The 19417-nt window shown below is 39.8% G+C and overlaps 1 protein-coding gene across 1 annotated transcript; it reads left to right on the top strand.

Annotated features, from left to right (window-relative positions):
• Positions 1–1510: 1510 nt before the first annotated feature.
• TRIM77 (tripartite motif containing 77) lies at positions 1511–8862 on the top strand. Its single transcript, XM_007123954.2, is given in 7 exon segments — positions 1511–1889; positions 1892–1920; positions 2615–2710; positions 4973–5203; positions 6232–6254; positions 6971–7068; positions 8369–8862. Coding segments are annotated over 7 exon segments (1350 nt in total).
• Positions 8863–19417: the final 10555 nt, after the last annotated feature.

Here is a 19417-nt window from a genome sequence, read left to right on the forward strand (position 1 = left end):
CAGGTCCCGTCCCTATTCTTTTGTCTCTGTTTATTCTTTTTTCTTTTGCCCTACCCAGGTATGTGGGGAGTTTCTTGCCTTTTGGGAGGTCTGAGGTCTTCTGCCAGCGTTCAGTAGGTGTTCTGTAGGAGGAGTTCCACGTGTAGACATATTTCTGGTATATCTGTGGGGAGGAAGGTGATCTCTGCGTCTTACTCTTCCACCATCTTCCCTCGTCGATCTTTTTTTTAGTGTCCGTCACTAATTTTGTAAGAGTCTCTAAAATTATTTCTTTAAATGTTTCTTTTGCTCTGTTACATCATTATTTTCCTCTGGAAAGCTAATTACACAGATGCTAAACAATGTTAAACAGCATTTAATGTTGTCCTTCTGCTCTTTGATGCTCTCTTTTAATTTTTTACTCTTTGTTTTTCTTCTTTGTGTTTAGTTTTGGTATTTTATATTGACCTACCATTATGGTCACTGATACTTTTCTTTCTTGTATTGCATCTACTCCTGAACGCAAACACAAAATTCTCTGCATATATTATATCTAGCCTATCTGATTTTCTTATTGTTTTCATCCCTGTCCTGAAATTACCTATCTTGCATGTTGTCTACATTTTTTATAAAAGCCTTTAACATACTAATCACAGTTATTTTAAATTATTTGTCTGTTGGTTCTAACGTCTGGTTCTGATGACTGCTTTGTCTGTTCAGACTACATTTTTCTTGCCTTATGATATGCCTCATAATTTTTGTTGAACCGCTGACGTATTACATATGACAGTAGATACTGTGCTAAGTTCTTTTTTTATGTGGTAGTGAGCACAAACTTTCTTCTGTTAGGTCTTTAGTATAGGGATTTGTGTTAATTTAGTCACAAATTGGCCTCTCCAGAATTAGGTAACTATTGTTCAATGTCATCGTTAAGAACCCAGTTTCTTTCCATCTTTTTGTTATCCTTAGACTATTGGCTTTTCTCCTTAGGCTAGTTCACGTTGTGACCACAAGATGGCTATGCATATGGGTATTGTATCCAAAAAATGTCCAGAAAGAGAAAAAGCAGGTTGATTTTAATTCCACGCATCTCTTCTGAAGCAAGAAAATCTTTTCTGGCATTGTCCTAGGAGTCTTAGTTTCTTATTTCATTGGCGAGAATTGGAACAAATACCCTGTGCTAACCAATCAGAGAGAGGAAAAAAGGGGAAAATTGTGATAGTTTTGGACACAATATGACCCACTGCCTATGAATGAGACCAGAACCTCTGATTTCTTTGTCTTTGAAAGAGAGATAATATATTTGAAAAACCCTGGATTTCTAATAGGGAAATGAGAAGTAGTGCTGGAGGCCAATGTAAGAAAATAATAATGCATTTTACCAGTCTGTAGGACTCTCTTTGTGCCTCGCCATCCTATTCAAAACATGGCCTGTCCTCCTACAGTACATATGTGTATTAGTGAGAGAAGGCTAAGCTCAACTCACATGCCAAGGGTAAAGAATGTCCTTTCCTTTTATTTTCTCAGAAACATGGAATCTGCTTTCACGCAGTGTTTCCCCAGTGAGTTTGTCTGCTCCATCTGCAAGGACAATTTCACAGACCCTGTCACCATTAGCTGTGGGCACAGATTTTGTGCTCCTTGCCTCTGTCTCTTGTGGGAAGATGTCCAAACAGCTACTTGCTGTCCTGTGTGCAAGGCAATATCTCCGAAAATGGACTTCAAAAGCACTATTTTTGCTAAGGAACATATTCTTCCTACCAGAGAATCAGTTATCGGCCAGTTACCTAGCTTTGCCAAGCAGATGTGTAGGATACACCAAGTGATAAAGCTCTACTTCTGTCAGACTGACAAGAGACTGCTGTGTTTGTTCTGCTCTCATTCCCCAGAGCATGCCACACATGAACACTATCCAGTAAACAGGTTGCAGAGCACTACAGGGTAAGTAATATCTCTGAATGCACTTTGAAATGTGGACGACCCAGTATCTGATAGGCAATGAGGCAAATACATTGATTGTTATTATTATTTTATGTAAGAAACAAATAGAATTTCTGAACACCATGTGCCAGGCACTATTCTGAAATATAGGGATAAAGCGGTGAAGAAACTAGACAACATGCTTGCTCTCCTGAAGTTTAAATTCTGTTGGGCTGAAAGACAGGAATGATGATGAAATTGATGAGAATTAGGGTGCTGGTATTTCAGTGTAAGTAATGTGGTGGATAAATCTCTAGTTTCAGTAAGAGTCATTGGCTCCTACAACCATGATTACGATGATCCTGTTCTAATTATAGCAGATTTAGAAACACTGGCCAATATTTTCTTGTAGTGCCATAGGAAAGCTGAGGGCTAATATTTCACAATTAAATATAAAGCAATATTCACTTCTGAAAATTGACCAGGTTACTACAATATCAGTGTTAGATTCCTCAGATAATAGATTACATTTTCTAAATTTAGGCATTCTATTTTTGGTTGATCTCTCAGATTCATCAGTTTTCCCAAGGAAAATCACTGACATCTCTGCTCTCTTTACTGTTTGTCACATGTTCATACCCTTCTATCTTCTTTTAAGTAACTGAAATGTACTACCTTTGCTTTTCTAGTACTCCAATTTATAGTTATTTTGCAGGAGAACCTTCTGATGCAAATGAAATCTATTTGGAAAAAGAAAAAAGAAAATCAGAGAAATATAAAAAAAGTGACCAACATATTCAGAGTATGGGAGGTAAGCAGTAGACCTTGTATCCACTGGAACCAGCTTGGGACAAATATCCTCGTAACTTACAGTGGAAGAACTTGAATTAAATCATAATGTCCCCTGAGTGAGTGATCAGAGAGAGCTACATACATGACCTTCAATGTAGGATTTCATGTTGAATGAACCCAATATGTAACTAAAAGATTTTTCCTGATTTTCTTGATAAAGCAATGTCTACCACTAATATTGTACTTTAGCAGGGACAAGAAAATGCAGTATCACAAAACAAAATGCAGTGGTCACTGGGATGGAGGTAAAAATAGAGTTCTGTAGGAGATTAATAAACTTTGAATGTTAAGAAAAGCTTTTCAAACAAGTAAATATCATCCCAATGCTAATGTGTTAGTAGAATCTGTAAATTCATGGGTATTTATGACACAGACACCTAAGGGACAAGAAAGCTAAAAATGAGACAAATCATGGAATTGTCTGGGACCTGCAAGTAGCTCCTATTAATTAGTACATAGGGTATGAAGCAGGCAGTGAGACTTATGGCTAGAAATGTAATTATAGCCATGGCAAGATTGTGAACGTCTACCTAAGGATTTTGGATTGTATCATTCATTGATTCACATATATGAACTGGGAACCTGAAACTGAAGGTTTAATAAAAATAAACTACATTTTTATTTTCAAAGAACTCCATCACTTCTAAAGAAGACATATCAACAGGCTATAGTAGAGAATATGTCATTAAACAGAAATCTGTATACAGTGCTGTGAAAATACCAAAGGCAATAATAAAATTATCTTGATCATTTAGGATGGATTTCCTAATAAACCACTCATTCATAGGAGGGCATATGATGCATTTCTCACTGTTCTAGGCCCACAAAGAGATACAGAAATGGACAAAAAGAAGAAAATCACTGACCTCAGTTGGTTATAATCTAGTAAGAGAAGTCATGTAACAAATAAAAAATAGTAACATTTTAATACCTCACATTTGTAAAGTTCTTGGGAGAAAATTAAAGCAGGGATGTGTATAAATAGTACAGGTTTGGGGAGAAAGTATGCTGGTCAGGGAAGACTCATGATGAACGTTACATCAGGGTAGAGATCTAAAGAAGCAAAGGGAGTGAACCAGCAGTTCTCTGAGAACACATCCTTCTGGAGCAGAGAAAACAGAAGGTATGTTCCAAAAGTTTGGGCTCCCCCCACCAAGTTCAAATGTCGAAATTCTAACCCCCAAAGTGATGGTGTTAGGAGGTCGTGCCTTTGGGAGGTGATTAGGTCATGAAGGCAGAGTCCTTATGAATGGGATTCTTATAAAAGAAGCCCTGTGGAGGCTTGCCCCTTCTGCCATGTGAGGACACAACCAAAAGATGACTATCTAGTCAAGACATGGAAGCAACCTAAATGTCCATCAACAGATGAATGGATAAAGAAGATGTAGTATATGTATACAATGGAATACTACTCAGCCACGAAAAAGGATGAAATAATGCCATTTGCAACAACATGCATGGACCTAGAGATTACCATATTACAGGAAGTAAGTCAGAGAAAGACAAATATCATATGATATCACTTATATGTGGAATCTAAAAAAAAAAGGGTACAAATGAACTTATTTACAAACCAGAAATCGACCGACAGGCATAGAATAAAAACTTATGGTTACCAAAGGGGAAAGTGGGGGAAGGATAAATTAGGAGTTTGGGATTAACATATACATACTACTATATATAAAATAGATAAACAACAAGGACCTACTTTATAGCACAGGGAACTATATTCAATATCTTGTAATAACCTATAATGGAAAAGAATTGGGAAAAAACAGAATATAGATATATACATATATATGTATGTATAACCAAATCACTTTGCTGTATACCTGAAATTAACACAATATTGTAAATCAACTACACTTCAATAAAAAAATACATGCATATGGTAAAAAAATGAAAACCAAGTATGTGAATGTGCTTTGTAAAGTGGAATATATTTTAATCATTATTAAGCAAAAAAAAAAAAAAAAAGATAGCTATCTAGGCAGTGGCTCTTCCCATACACCAAATCTGCTGGCACTGATCTTGGATTTCCCACCCTACTGAACTGTGTGAAGTAAATTTCTGTTATTTATAAGTTATGCAGTCTACTGTGCTTTTGTTATAGCAGCCCAAACAAAGACAGGTATTCTATACATAACACGTAGACAACAGATGATAAGAGAAGAATAAAACCATCCAGATACATGATCTAATTAATCCAATGTCACTGCAGGGTTTTGTAAATCTACGGATGGTGATGATAGGAGCTGAATACCCTAAGGTATATCAATATCTCCAGGAAGAAAAGCAAAAACATTTAGAGATGTTGGCAATTGAAGGCAAGATTGTTTTTCAGCGACTCAGGAGAAATGTATCCAGAATGGTTCATATGGGGAAACTCCTGAGAAGAATATATGAGGAGGTGAAGGAACTGTGCCTTAAAGCAGATGTGGACATGCTCCAGGTAAGGACTAAGGAAGGACGTTAGGGTGCTGAACACCAGCCTGCTTGGAAAGCATTTATATCCACTGGAGTTATATCCTTTTTGGCCTCCATTATTTTTCTGGTTCCAAAGTCCAGATTCTTCTTCTGCCTCTGTGATGGCGGGTTTGCTCCCCCAGTATAATCTGGAGATGAAACATCACTTTTGCCTTATATGGAAGAAGGATAACTATGTGGAAAGGTTCAAATAACAGATCCAGAAGAAAATCTCCCAAACCTTCTTGTTATATTCATCTACTATACAGTTAGCCTTCCATATCCCTATAGGTTTCACATCCGGGGATTTAACCAACTGCCGTTGGAAAATATATATTTTTTAAAAACCCAGAAATTTCCAAAAAGCAAAACTTGAATTTGTCAATGCTGACAACTATTTACATAGCATTTACATTATATTAGGTATTATAAGTAATCTAGAGGTGATTAAAGTATACAGGAAAATGTGCATACATTATATGGAAATACTATGCCATTTTATATAAGAGATTTGAGCATCCATGGATTTTGGTATACAAGGGGTCCTGGAATGAATTCCCCTCATATACTCAGGGACGACTATATTTACAGTTTCTGACCAGCTGCAAGAGAGCAGCTTGTGAGCAGATAATTTATCTTTGTATGTGTACTCGGTAATATGTGTGAATATGGGATGTATGCCTTCTTTCTGTTGTAAAGTTCTAGCTTTCACACCCTTATAAGAACTTTGGGGAATGCTGTGAATCCTGCTGTAGATTACAACAAGGCACAGCCATTCGTGCACCCTAAGAACATCTTCTGACTTTCAGTTTTATCAAGAGTATGATTTTATCAACTGTATGTAAATGTGAGACTGGGTTTCATCTTTTTAAGGATAAGGGAAATGGCAAATGATTTTCCCCAAGGAAGAAAACTGGAAATAGTGAATTTTCCAGTATAATCTCATATCCTCAAACTAGACTAAACATGAGAGCATGTGCTGAAAGCTAAGCCTTCCTTTCTTTCTCTTTACAGGGTGTGGGAGACACAATGAAAAGGTAAGTTTGCCCCTCTATTCAAATCATGGTAATTGTGATAGAGATCAGGCTATTTCTGTTGAGATGGACCCTCCCTTTTTAATGAGAAGTATCTGTCTGCGTTTATTCCTTTCTTCTCTAAAAGTCTGCCAGGCTTTATATAGTCTACCCTTAGGTGAAAGTAGGGTTGAGGGGAGTGTAGTTTCAGTTGCAAGCCTTACTGTAGAAGTCGCAAAGAGACAACTATTTCTCCTGCCCCTAATTTCCAAATTCTAATTATTGATATTTGAGGATTATTCCTGGTCATCATGGCAAAGGCAGATAAGCTCAGAGAGGCAGCAGGTAGACAGATGCTGAGACGAGGAGTGAGGTAGAATCATCAAGAAAGAACATACGATAGTGCTGAGGTTCCATATGTATCAGATGGCAAATTCTAACTATTTGCCACCTATTAGATTTCAGGAATTAAATGAGAATTGCTGTGTGGATCCCCTAGGGAAGATAGAAGGGAGGAAACAGACACAATTATGATTGAGGTGACATATTCTACTAAGATTGATATGCTAAGAGCAGGGAAACAGATTGTAAAATATAATAGCAACTGTAGTGTTCTTCCATTTGAGGAGTTAAATTCACACCCTTCAAACCTAATTATGAGGATTCTGATGAAGCACCATCAATGGACTGCTAATGATACCTTTGGGCCTATTAGTAAGTGGGTCTTTTTTTTTTTACAGGAGTCAGTTAATGCAGCTGTACATTCCTCAGCCTATGGACCCACAGCTCAGTACATGGGCCATCACTGGGATATTGGAAAGGCTTAACAGCTTCCGAGGTAAGAGGCAGCTCTCTGTGTGAAGGCAGTAAATTTTCCTTCACGACTAGATACATGCTGATGATCTCTCTTCATTGCTCTGTCTGTTCTTTGCAGAGAACAGGGAAGCAGGCACTGCTTTATAACTAACTTTATAATTTATTGTTAATTATCAGTCAGAGAAAGCTAACTGAAGCCTGTCAAAAACAATCAATTGAATATGACAGTTTCTTATATAGTTACTTGTGGTGAGTTAAAATTTTAAAAAAAGAACACTCTGCCTTATAAAACTGCATATCCATTCAGTGTATTTCATCTTGTAGTTAACTGTGGTTCTATGTGGATATTCAGATTCTTAGAATCACCTTAATGTTGTTATTTAAATGTTTATCTGAATATTGAATGTAATAATTACATTTGAAAAATCACAAGACTTCTAAAAAGCTTAAAAGTATTTTTATATACAACAAGTACAACCACAAAACAAATTGAACCCATGATTTGTTGCCTAGAGGGCCCCTTAAGACAAATGCAACTGAAGGGTGAGCCTGGCAGACAAAGAAGAAGCAGGCCTGAGATGGGATGAGTTGGATTCTGATTCAGCGGTGGCTCCATTAGAAATCCTAAGAGAGAAATCACTTCTAAAAAAAGGCACAAATGGGTTTTTGGTTTATTTTATTTTTGCTTGCTTAAATGTTAAGCAATGTGATCACTATTTAGGACTAAAAATAAAAACAATATCATATTTAAAATATAATGTATAATATATTTATTACTATTATATTTTATTTTGTGAGAGTGGACTAATGAGAGGACTTAAGTGGATTAAGGGCCACTTTGCTATTTTCTTGACATCTATGAATGAACTCCCCAGTTTTTGAGGAGTTAGTAAAAATAAGCCAGAGCCTGATATCGTACATCTTTATGTATTCTCAAAATTTTCCTTCATCTAGTTGTACCATTAGAGATTTTCTGGCTCTTTAGATAGACAAGAAGCCCTCCCTGTTCTTTCTCTGGATTTCCAGTGACACACTCCGTCTAGTCACCTTTGGTAAAGGGGTGTTCTGGAGCTAGCTGGTACTGACACACTCATGGGAGCGAATTGTTACAAGTTCCAGAATTTTAGGAGCAATTACTAAATGGCTGGCACCTTGAAAATGGTCATGGTGGGCTGGAATATTCCCAGCAAATAAGACAAACCAGCTTTGCTTTGTTCCAGAGATTTGGTTGCTAAACCTCTGCCACAATACCGCCACACTTGTCCGTCCCTCAGAACTTTAAAACTCTGTTCTTTGACTTTGCTGTTTTCTTTTTACTAAAGTGTATGTTACGTTGGATCATAAAATAAGAAATTGTCATGTGGCTCTGACTGAAGACCTGAGACGTTTGCAGTGCAGTCCTGACCATCAAGACGTGCCCCGTAATCCAGCAAGTTCAGAGAATACTCCTTCATGGGGTGCTCAGACCTTCACCACTGGCAAACATTACTGGGAGGTGAATGTGGGAAACTCTCGTAACTGGATTATAGGACTTTGCAAGGAATCCTGGACAAGTAGGAATGATATGCTCCTTAACTCTGAGGATATTTTTCTACTTCTGTGTGTCAGCGTGGAGGACCATTTCAGTCTCTTTTCTACCTTCCCACTCTTACCCCACTATATTCAAAGACCCCAGGGCTGGATAGGAGTGTTTCTAGATTATGAATGTGGTATAATAAGCTTTATTAATGTTGCCAGCAGTTCCCTCATTTGTAATTTCCTCTCACGCTCTTTCTCTTTCCCTCTTAGACCTTTCATTTGGCGTGGACCCAAATGATCAGGAACAGGTCACAAACCTGACCAAGGTCTAGGGAATTCTAATAGCTGAGGGGCTTCTATCCTGGTGACTTCTAGAATGGGGAAAATCAATTATACTTCACTGTGTTTAAACTTCATTTTACCTTCCGGAGATATAATGGCTGCATTATTTTTTAAAGTGGTGATAATGTTAATGATGTACATTTGTCTTTTCTATTTTATTTAAATAAAAGTAATCTCTTTTATTTTATTGGGTAGGATACATGTACTTTTCATTTGCCATCTGAAGTTGCTAGAGATTAAAGAATACATGGGTGTGGAAACTCAACCAAATGCATGAACAAAAAGCACAGAGGATTCTCCTTCCAGAGAGTCCTTGTCAAAACTCAAGGGCAGCGTAGAATTCTCTTCTCCCTCCACTCATCTGGCTAAATCCTATTCCTCTTTTAATCCTCAGTTTACCAAACTAGATTAGGTCAATTATAATATGACCTCAAGAACAGCTTATTCTTTCCCTTTGTAAAACTCACAATAGATTTTGGGTCTTCTTTTCTAGTTTGCAGACTGCAAGAAGCGAGGGCCAATGTTAGTCCTCTTCCCAGCCACATCCTAGGGGTGAAACAGCAGGTTAAGGATATGAGAGACATCAAAAATATATTGGAACAAATGAATGAATGTGTAGGAAAATTATTAAAAGCAAAGGCTATATAACCAAAAAAAGTTACTATAATGTAGATACAATTAGCAGCTCAAGAAGCTATGAGAAATATTAAATAAAGATGTGAATTAAGTTATTGTTCAGGTACATGGCTCAGAAATTCATTTTAACTGGCAAAATATAGACTGTGTATGATCTGATTCCTCAAAGTTGCGATTAGTAGCTCTCAATGATGAACAGAGATTTTTAGGAATATACACATATTTTATCAGAGTGGTAGTAGTATAGATAATAAGACCTAGATGCTTGGATACTGCAGTACTTTTAAGGAAGATATGTAGAGTGAAAATACCTTGAATATACATTTTCAAGGATGGACAATAAACTTTATTTCTTACATGCACAAAACATCCAAGCTGTTAACAGTCAAATTTCATTTCAAAGAGTGTTACTGACTTAGATCTTAAAACTTTGTAATCAGACATTGAAATCAATCTCTTTGGGGATGTGTTGGCCATCATAATGACTCTAGTTAACACTGATGTATGATAGATAGGAAAGCTGTTAAAAGAATAGGTTCTACAGGGCTTCCCTGGTGGCGCAGTGGTTGGGAGTCCGCCTGCCGATGCAGGGGACACGGGTTCGTGCCCTGGTCCGGGAAGATCCCACATGCTGCAGAGCGACTGGGCCCGTGAGCCATGGCCGCTGGGCCTGCGCGTCCGGAGCCTGTGCTCCCCAACGGGAGAGGCCACAACAGTGAGAGGCCCGCGTACCGAAAAAAAAAAAGAGAAAAAAAATAGGAGAGCTTATCATAAGGAAAAAAAATTTTTCTTTATCTTCTATTTTAGAAGAATCAATCTTTCTCTCCCCACTCGCCTTTCTCCTTCCATCTCTCCATCTTTTGCTCTCTCTCTTTAAAGAGAAGTTGCTTAGGGAATAATTTGGGGATTATATGTATTTCTATGAAGTTGTAGTGGAAAGGAAATTATAACTAGGTTTCCAGATATTTGCTTAGGGATTTAAAGCAATCTAATAATGCCCTCATCTTTGGAAGGGGTCCAAGAATTGTTGTATACTGAAAAGTTTTGTATTGACTCTGGCACTGGCCAAAATGGAATAAATTCTCCATAGTCTGTCTCACCTACAGATTACAACTGAAAACTCTGAACTGACCATAAAAAGTAACCATGTGAGGAATGTGAAAAATTAAAACTAGAAAGTGAAATGAGGAGAGAAGTTAAGACTTGAATAATTACCCACAGTGGAGGTGAGTTGGTGGAATTCTTTTTCCTCTTCTCCTTCCTGGCATTGACTGAATTGAAGGAAGGCTCAGTTCTCTGATCTGCACAGCATGAGCATGCAGCAAAAGCTCAAACATAAACACCTGATTTCTAGTCAGAGGACCAGGAAAAGAGGTTCCTGCAAGCAGAAAAGTGTGAGAGGAAATCATTTTTTTTCTTTTTATCTTTTCTTTTTCTCTTCCAGTGCTGCCCCAAGATCAGCCACTGTCAAAAAGGTACAGTGAGTGGTAGCAGTAAAATGGTGGATGGGGAAGCTTTGTCCCGAGAGAGAGCCCTTTTTTCCTTTTTCCAGAGGAACTGCAGAAAGAGGCCCCTGTTGTCCAAAGTGGGGTGTGTGTGTGAAATCTTCTTCAGTGTTTTCTATTGTTGCTTTGACTTGAGGACCACCACAGGCCTAGGCCAGAAGGTGGTGTTAACTCTGGAAGAATCTCCGGTTTTCCAGGCTTGCTTATAAACGGTGTAAGGAGAAAGCAGAGAAGTCTTTAATCTGGGCTGGATTTTCCCCACCACTGGGACAATACCAACCCCCTTGCCCCCTGAGTATTCTAAAAGATATGCCCTGTACTGTGAGGATTTTTCACTCTGGATAGTGGGAACTATTCCCAGCCCTGTGTGACCTGAGGTATTGCTCCATCTACCCCTTTGGGGTGGTTCTTTCCTTGATCTTGGATATTTTCCTCACAAGCATTCACTGATCTGTACTTAGAGGTAGGCTCCTGCTGTGGGAGCTCTCTGGAGCTCTCTCTGTGGAACTCTACCCTCAACTCAATCCTGGAACTCCAGCCACCTTGGTTTTACTGAACTTCCAACCCTGTCTTTTCAACTCAGGGAGACCACTGGTCTCTGTCTGGGTCCCCCCTCCCTGTGACAGGTCTGGAAATCTCCAGGCAGTAAAACGGGACTGTCACAAGGCTCCCCTCCTTTGGTCCCTCTCTCTAAGTTTACTCTCCTGTGATGCTTATTGTCAAATGTCTGAAAACTGTTGCCTTTATATGTCACATTTCTGGGTTGTCCTTGTTTAAGATAGAAGAGCAAATCCCATCCCTGCTACTTCATTTTGCTCAAAACAGAAGTCTGAGAGTAATTTATTAAATTACAGATTTGATTCTGTTAATGGATATCCAGCTATTCATTTTACTTACTTTTATCTTCATTGGGCTTTAGTAGTGTGTATCGTCCAATGAATTTACCCGTTTCATCTAGACTGTCAAGTTTATCAACATTGGCCTTTGCTAGATATTTGTTTTGCTGAATAAATTACGTATGCCAGGTTTTGATGATGTTGTGGTAGGGGCTTCCATTTGAGTTTCTGGAAACTAGATTCTAAGCCCTGGTTGCACTGTAAGCTGTGGGTCCCAGCAAAGGGTGATGTGGGATGAGTGTTCCCCCTCTATCCCATCCCCATGGCAGGAAGTACCCACTGGAAAGAGAAGGTCTTCTGGGTGGTTACTAAGCACTGATCTGACTTAGAAGAGGAGGAATCCCATGACCTTTGAGGCAAATGAGTCAGTGCTGGGTCAAGAAGGAAGAGGGGTGAGAATTCCAGGATTATGGTCACTACAGTCCATCAGGACCCTGCCTTGCTAGGTGACTCCCAGGTTTAGATATTCCCATTTGGGGGCTAGGGACCCCTGGCACTGGATCCCCCAATCCTCGTGGGTCCAGTGTTTTAGAAGTCTGCAGTCAGGATTGCTTCAGGATTGTTAAGCACCACCCAGTGCTTTGGATAAGAGCTTTCCTTTGTTTTTTTTGGGGGGTGGGCAGGGCTGCTAGGCATGTGGGATTGTAGTTCCCTGACCAAGGATTGAACCCACACCCCCTGCTGTGGAAGCATGGATTCTTAACCACTGGACCGCTGGGAAAGTCCAAGAGCTTTCCTAATTCCTTTGAGCACTTCTTAACCCTGGTAACACCTAAGCACCGCCCTATGCAGGAAGGAACTTAAAAGTCTCCCAACATCATGTATTGAAGAACCTATCATTTCCTCACTGTGTGTTCTTGGTCTTGTCAAAGATTAGTTGACTGTATATGCACAGGTTAATTTCCTGGCTCTCAATCCTGTTCTATTGGTCTATGTATTTTTTAATGCCAGTACCATATCACTTTGATTACTGTAGCTTTGGAATATAGTTTGAAATCAGGACATATGACGTTCTTTAATGAGACTATACTTAGATGTACTTAGGCGTTTCACCAGTAATGGAATTGAGATTGGCCAGAGTTTCTTTTTTATTATTATTTTGGTGATTGTATATTATGTTGTTATGAACAATTTGTACCTGCCACATATAGCACTTGTTCTTGTCTAGATTATTCAATCAGGATTCTAAATATGTTCAACTTGAATTTCCCTAGAGATTGATTTCCAAGAGAATTGTACCAATTTTTACTCCCATAACATGAGATATTTTGGGTTCCTCTGGTCATCACCAGAGCTTAATATTTTTAATGTTATTAAAATAAAAAAATATTAATAATATTATAAATGTTATTTTAAAAAATATCTGAAGGTAGTGATTGTGATTTTAATTTTTATTTCTCTGATTTCCAATGAGTTTGAGCATCTTTTTTTTTTTTTTTTGTGGTATGCGGGCCTCTCTCTGCTGTGGCCTCTCCCGTTGCGGAGCACAGGCTCCGGACGCGCAGGCTCAGCGGCCATGGCTCACGGGCCCAGCCGCTCCGCGGCATGTGGGATCCTCCCAGACTGGGGCGTGAACCCGGTTCGCCTGCATCGGCAGGCCGACGCGCAACCACTGCGCCACCAGGGAAGCCCCTGAGCATCTTTTTATGTATATCTGCCTTTCTTTCCTGTGAGCTTATTGCTTTGTCCTTCTGTGCTTGGGGTAGTGGGCTTATTTTGGTCTTACAGATTTTCAGGTCTCTTGGTATATTCTGGTCACTTATCCTTTGCTAGTTTTATGGATTACAGTGTTTTTCCCATCATTTCTCTTCCATTAAGATGACTTTTGATAACAGAAATACTTAATGTTTGTAGTCAATTGATCATTTTTCTTATTCAGTTTGTGGTTTTTGTTTCTTTATTAGTAAATCACTGTGTAAAAAAGGGTCAAAAAGATTTTCTTTTAATATTCACTCCTTTTAAAATGATGACTTTGTCTTTCCCATTGAACTCAATCCACATGAAATTGATTTTCGTGGATGGCATTAGGTAAATACCACAGCAGATTTATTGAGAAGTCTATTTTACACCCACATGCAATGCATGCCTGTTCAGGCATAAATCAGACATTCATACATCAGGTGAGTTTGAGGCTTTCTCTTTGGTTCCTGTGGTCGTTTTCTCCATCTTTGTGCCAATGGGCCATGGCTTAATTGTTACAGTGTCCTGAGATCATAACATCTGCTACTGACATCTCAGAATATGTACTTGATATTTTGACCCAGGAAAGGACACTGCTCTAATATTGCTGATATCCATGTCTAGTGTAAAATTTATATGTATACAATAATCACTTAGAATCCTCTCATTTTAGGACTGTATTCCCAGAAATTTAAATAATCCAATAATGCATATATGATTACAAAGTCTTTTCTGACTAATCTTCTAGAAAGTAAATTGAACTCACTAATGTTTTACCTACTTACATCTAGAGTATTTTTTGGCTATTGTTCGTTTCCTGTATTTTCTAAACTAAAGAAAGGAAGCTTTCTTCTTTTTATAGTAAGCAAATGACTCAAAAAATATAACTGTGTATATCTTCCATGAAAATAATCTATTTTCCAAAATGTTTCACTAATTTTCTGAATCCCCAACACTCTATTTAAAATCTTAAGCTCTCTCATTAAACTTTGTTCATTAAGAAGTACATAAACAACCCTTTGGGACCATTTAGTGTATAATATTGTGTAGGGAAGACTAGCCCCCTTGGCTGATTGGAGTTCCTCTGGGACTAACAGGAGGGATGTGGGAAGCCGGGACTCTGCTTGTGAGGAGTATGTGTGTGCCTGCTGGTTCCCCCTGCAGGGCAGAAATGGCAGATTGAAAACTGCCCCAGCGTGTGCCCAGCCTGAGCCTAGTAAACACTCCAGCCCCATGAAGCATACTTCACATCGCAGCTCTGCACTGGACCAAGGGCTGCCAGAGCCCGGGGAACAGCTGGCTGTAGAATGCAGAGGCTTCTTGGACTGGGGAGGCATCTGAGCAGGGTGGGAGAGGCATTGCTGTAGTTTACCCAGCAGCACATCAGGAGCAGTCCTGATCTCTGACAGAGGCCAGACTGCCATAGCCCACTGCTCCAACACATGCGGAAAGCTCACGTGAGCCCGATGGCTCCACAGCAGGGCAAGGGGTGGCAGAGGCTGGGGAGAATGATCGACTGTCAGGGACAAGAAGACTCAGACCAGAAGGTGTCTCTGAGCAAAGCCAAGTCAGCCTGGTGCTTGCACAGGTGGCGCATCAGTCTAATGAATTATAATCTCAAAGAACTGAGTGACAAAAATTTGGTTTTCCTATGGCTCTTTTCTTTCCTGGCTTTACTCTGGGACCAAAGAAAGTCCCCAGTCTCTGAACTGCACAGCAGGAGCTCACGGAAAAACTCCAAGAGACCCTCTCTTTCCTGTCAGAGGATCAGCAAAGAGGCCCCTGAAAACAGAAAAGTGTGGAGGTGGGGAGTCTCATTTTTTTCTTGTTTTCTCTCCCACCCCCGACCCAAGACCAGGCTCAGTCATGAAGCTGCGCTGTGCAGCAACAGCAAAATGGCAGAGTGGTGCCAGTGGCATGGGCACCAATGGCCCTGGGAGAGCCCTTCCTTCGGGCCAGAGTAATTGGGAGAAGGGGTGTCTGTTACTTGAAGAGTGTGAATGGAACCTCCTTTAATTTCTCTGTTGTCTTGCCTCTTTGTGCCGGAGAAGTCATGGTTGCACAGCCTGGGAGTGTAGAAGTGGGGTTAACTCTGGAAGAAATCTTGACTTTCAAAGCTTGCTTATAAACTCTGCTAGTGGGAAGAGAGAAGTCTTTAATCTGGGCTTGATTTCCCCACCAGAGGGGCAATCCCCTTCCACGTCCTCTCCCCAATATCCCATGTAGTTCAAGGATTTCCCATTGTGAATGAGGAAACAACAACTACTCCCAGCCCTGTGTGAGATGCAGGACTGTTCTACTGGTTCACTTTGGGGGTCCTCTTTTCTTGACCTGGAATATTTCCTCACAAACATTAATTGACCGGCATTCAGCTGTAGACTCCACCTTTGGGGACCTCTAGAGATGTCTGTCTCTGTCTCTCTCTGTCTCTCTGTGCAGCTTTACCCTCAACCAGGCTTCAGTCCTGGGAACTCCAACCACCTTGACCTCCCTGAACTCACATCTACACTCAGGGTCCCCCGACCCTGTGTTGTGACCTAGAAATCTTCAGGCAGTAAGGTGGATCTATCACTGGGTTTCCGTCATTTGTTTCCTCTTTCTCAGGGTTCACTGTCCTGTGCTACCTATATAACATGTGGAAATCATCTCATCATACCACATATATTCAGAATTTTAAGTACAAAATAACATTCCTCCAAATTATTCCAATAAAATGTTATTCCAAAAATAACATTCCTACAAATCTGATTGTATGTCTTTTCTGAATAATTTTCAAGAAAGTAAATTAAATTCATTAGTTTTATATCTAACTACATATGGATTTTTTTTTAATATTTTCTGCTTCCTGTATTTCCCCAGACCAAAAAACAAAAAGTGTAGTTTAAGTAGTCAGCAATTCAAGAAATATGACTATGTGTGTTGTCCACGAAAATAATCTGTTATTCAAATTTATTTTTGGAATCCTCAACATTCTCTTTAAGAACTTAATCTTTGGGCTTCCCTGGTGGCGCAGTGGTTCGGAATCTGCCTGCCAACACAGGGGACACGGGTTCAAGCCCTGGTCTAGGAGGATCCCACATGCCCCGGAGCAACTAAGCCCGAGCGCTACAACTACTAAGCCTGCGCTCTAGAGCCCACGAGCCACAATTACTGAGCCCCCGTGCCACAACTACTGAAGCCCGTGCGCCTAGAGCCCGTGCTCTGCAACAAGAGAAGCCACCACAATGAGAAGCCTGTGTACCACAAGGAAGACTAGCCCCCGCTCGTCGCAACTAGAGAGAAAAGCCCATGTGCAGCAACGAAGACCCAACGCAGCCAAAAATAAGTAAATACAGTAAATTTAAAAAAAAACCTTAATCTCCACCTTTATGCTTTTTTCATTAAAGTATAGTTAATCAATGCTAATGAATCAATTTGTGTCTAGTGATACTTTAGATCTGAGAAGTAAGAAATTTCCTAAGTCTTTGTTTCTTTGTAAATCAGCCTAATTCAGTGTTTCTCAAATGTTAGAAGTCATCAGAATTACCTGGAATGACTGATAAACTACAGATTTCAGGTCCCACTCACATGACTTTTGATTCAGGAGGTCTTGGGTGTAAGCCAAGAATTTGAATTTCTAACAAGGTTCAGGTGATGATGATACTGTTTGAATTGGAACCAAACTTTGAGAACCACTGGCGAAGTAATTTTTTTTGTCCATATTATCTTCAACATTTCCTATTCTTCTGATTCATTTTATGTCTTTCTCAGTGGCTTATACCATTTCTTTTAATGACTATCCTCACTTATTAATCAGAAATATTTGGTATCATAAGTGTTTCAAAACTACGTTCCTTTCAGAAATGTAATTTGGAAGGAAACTGTATATTATGTAAACTGTAGGAAAGATTATTGAGTAGCACACCCTAATCAAAACCCTACTGCCAATAAGACAATCATCTCATCTCATTTATTAATTTATTCACTCATCAAATATTTTAGTGCCCAGACACTGGGCATTGTCTGTCTTTATCTGCAGATAAAGACATTATCTGCTGGGAATATGGCACTGAACACTTCCTTTACCTCTTGCAGTTTACACTATTATGTAAGAAAAGACCAGAGTTTATATAAAGAAAGGCCTATTCTGGTCCTGAGGGTCAGTGGAGATTTGCCTGTAAAATAGATTTTTTTTCTCTCTGAGGGTGAATTAGTGAATAGAATATAGTAGAACAAGAGTAGGGAGAAGGTTTCCAACTGATATGGGGATTGTACGTAACCAAGTCTGTCCACGATGTGCAACCCTGTGTTTCTTGCCAGAATGCCATCCAGCACTGCTCATCAATTAAACGCCACCTCCGTCCCTCCCATGCTTACCTTGAACGTGCTCATTCACTGCATAAAGCCCCATCCCATTATAGGCAGGACATTCAAGTTGTAAAACCAATGAAGAGAGTCCTGCAAGTGAGGTGCTCAGAATCTGGAGAAGGAAGCAGACAGCAGCAGTGGTGACAAAGCACTTCAGTCTGCAGGAACGCCTGGGCTGGGGTGGGGTAGGAAGGCTTCATAAGAAAGGTGAGGCTTGAGCCTGGGTGAAGAAGGGTCACTTCACTGAGAACAAGAAGGAAATGTGAGACAAAACTCAGCCTGGTCCCCAAGGCATGAACTGTATGAAGCAGGACCTTTAATTGCTCTTCAATCAATCAATCGTGGCTTCAAAAATATGTATAGGTAAAATCTCTGAAGAATTGAGGACTGGGGCTTCCCTGGTGGTGCAGTGGTTGAGAATCCTCCTGCCAATGCAGGGGACACGGGTTTGAGCCCTAGTCCGGGAAGATCCCACATGCCGTGGAGCAACTGAGCTCACGGGCCACAACTACTGAGCCTGCGCTCTAGAGCCCGTGAGCCACAACTACTGAAGCCGGTGCGCCTAGAGCCCATGCTCTACAACAAGAGAAGCCACCGCAATGAGAACCCTGCACACCACAATGAAGAGTAGCCCCTGCTCCCTGCAACTAGAGAAAAGCCCGCACCCAGCAACGAAGACCCAACGCAGCCAAAAATAAATAAATAAATAAATTTATATTAAAAAAAAAAAGAATTGAAGACTGAATGAGTGTCTGAGAGTGTGTCTTTGGTAACAAAGCTAAGAGTTTAAAAAAAAGACCATTAAGCTGGAATCATACACACCACACATATATTTTTGTAACTACATCAAGCTCACAAAACAGGTGAGCAACCACAGCATATATTCTAGATAATGGGCCGTGAGGGATGACTTTACTTTTAAAAAGATGGAACCAACAAAATTTATCTCACGGTATCTTCATATTAAATAGCAATAAAAGGAGGTTAAAGTAGAAAAAGCTTAAACGACAATAAAGTATTATTGATTTACTTCGACTGGGAAGGTCTTCTCAGATAGAGAGTTGCTGGGTATAGTCAGGTTCCTGATTTATCCCTCATTATATGTGGCCAGTGTTTAAAAAAGGGCTGACAGGAAAACTGAAGGATCAAGCTGGGCACCTCCATATGAAGGAAATTATAACAGTATTAAAAAACCTCACCTTTCCACTGTGATTATCAAGGAACACACAAACCCAACCCAGTATATAGGTTTCTCTATATACTGCCAATACTCGGGAAGTGGTCAAGAGACAGTCATGATTATCTTCCCCCGCACATAAAGGAAGAAATATGTCCTCAGATTCAGTGTACCATTCTTTTTTACCCAGGAACCCTTACAGAAGCCTAGAGTCCCAAGAGTCACCCACATCCGGCTCCCAGTAATGGTTGCCAGAGGTCAAGTAATCCC

This window comes from Physeter macrocephalus, chromosome 16, assembly GCF_002837175.3.
Source record: "Physeter macrocephalus isolate SW-GA chromosome 16, ASM283717v5, whole genome shotgun sequence".
In the NCBI taxonomy this organism is placed as follows: Eukaryota; Metazoa; Chordata; class Mammalia; order Artiodactyla; family Physeteridae; genus Physeter; species Physeter macrocephalus.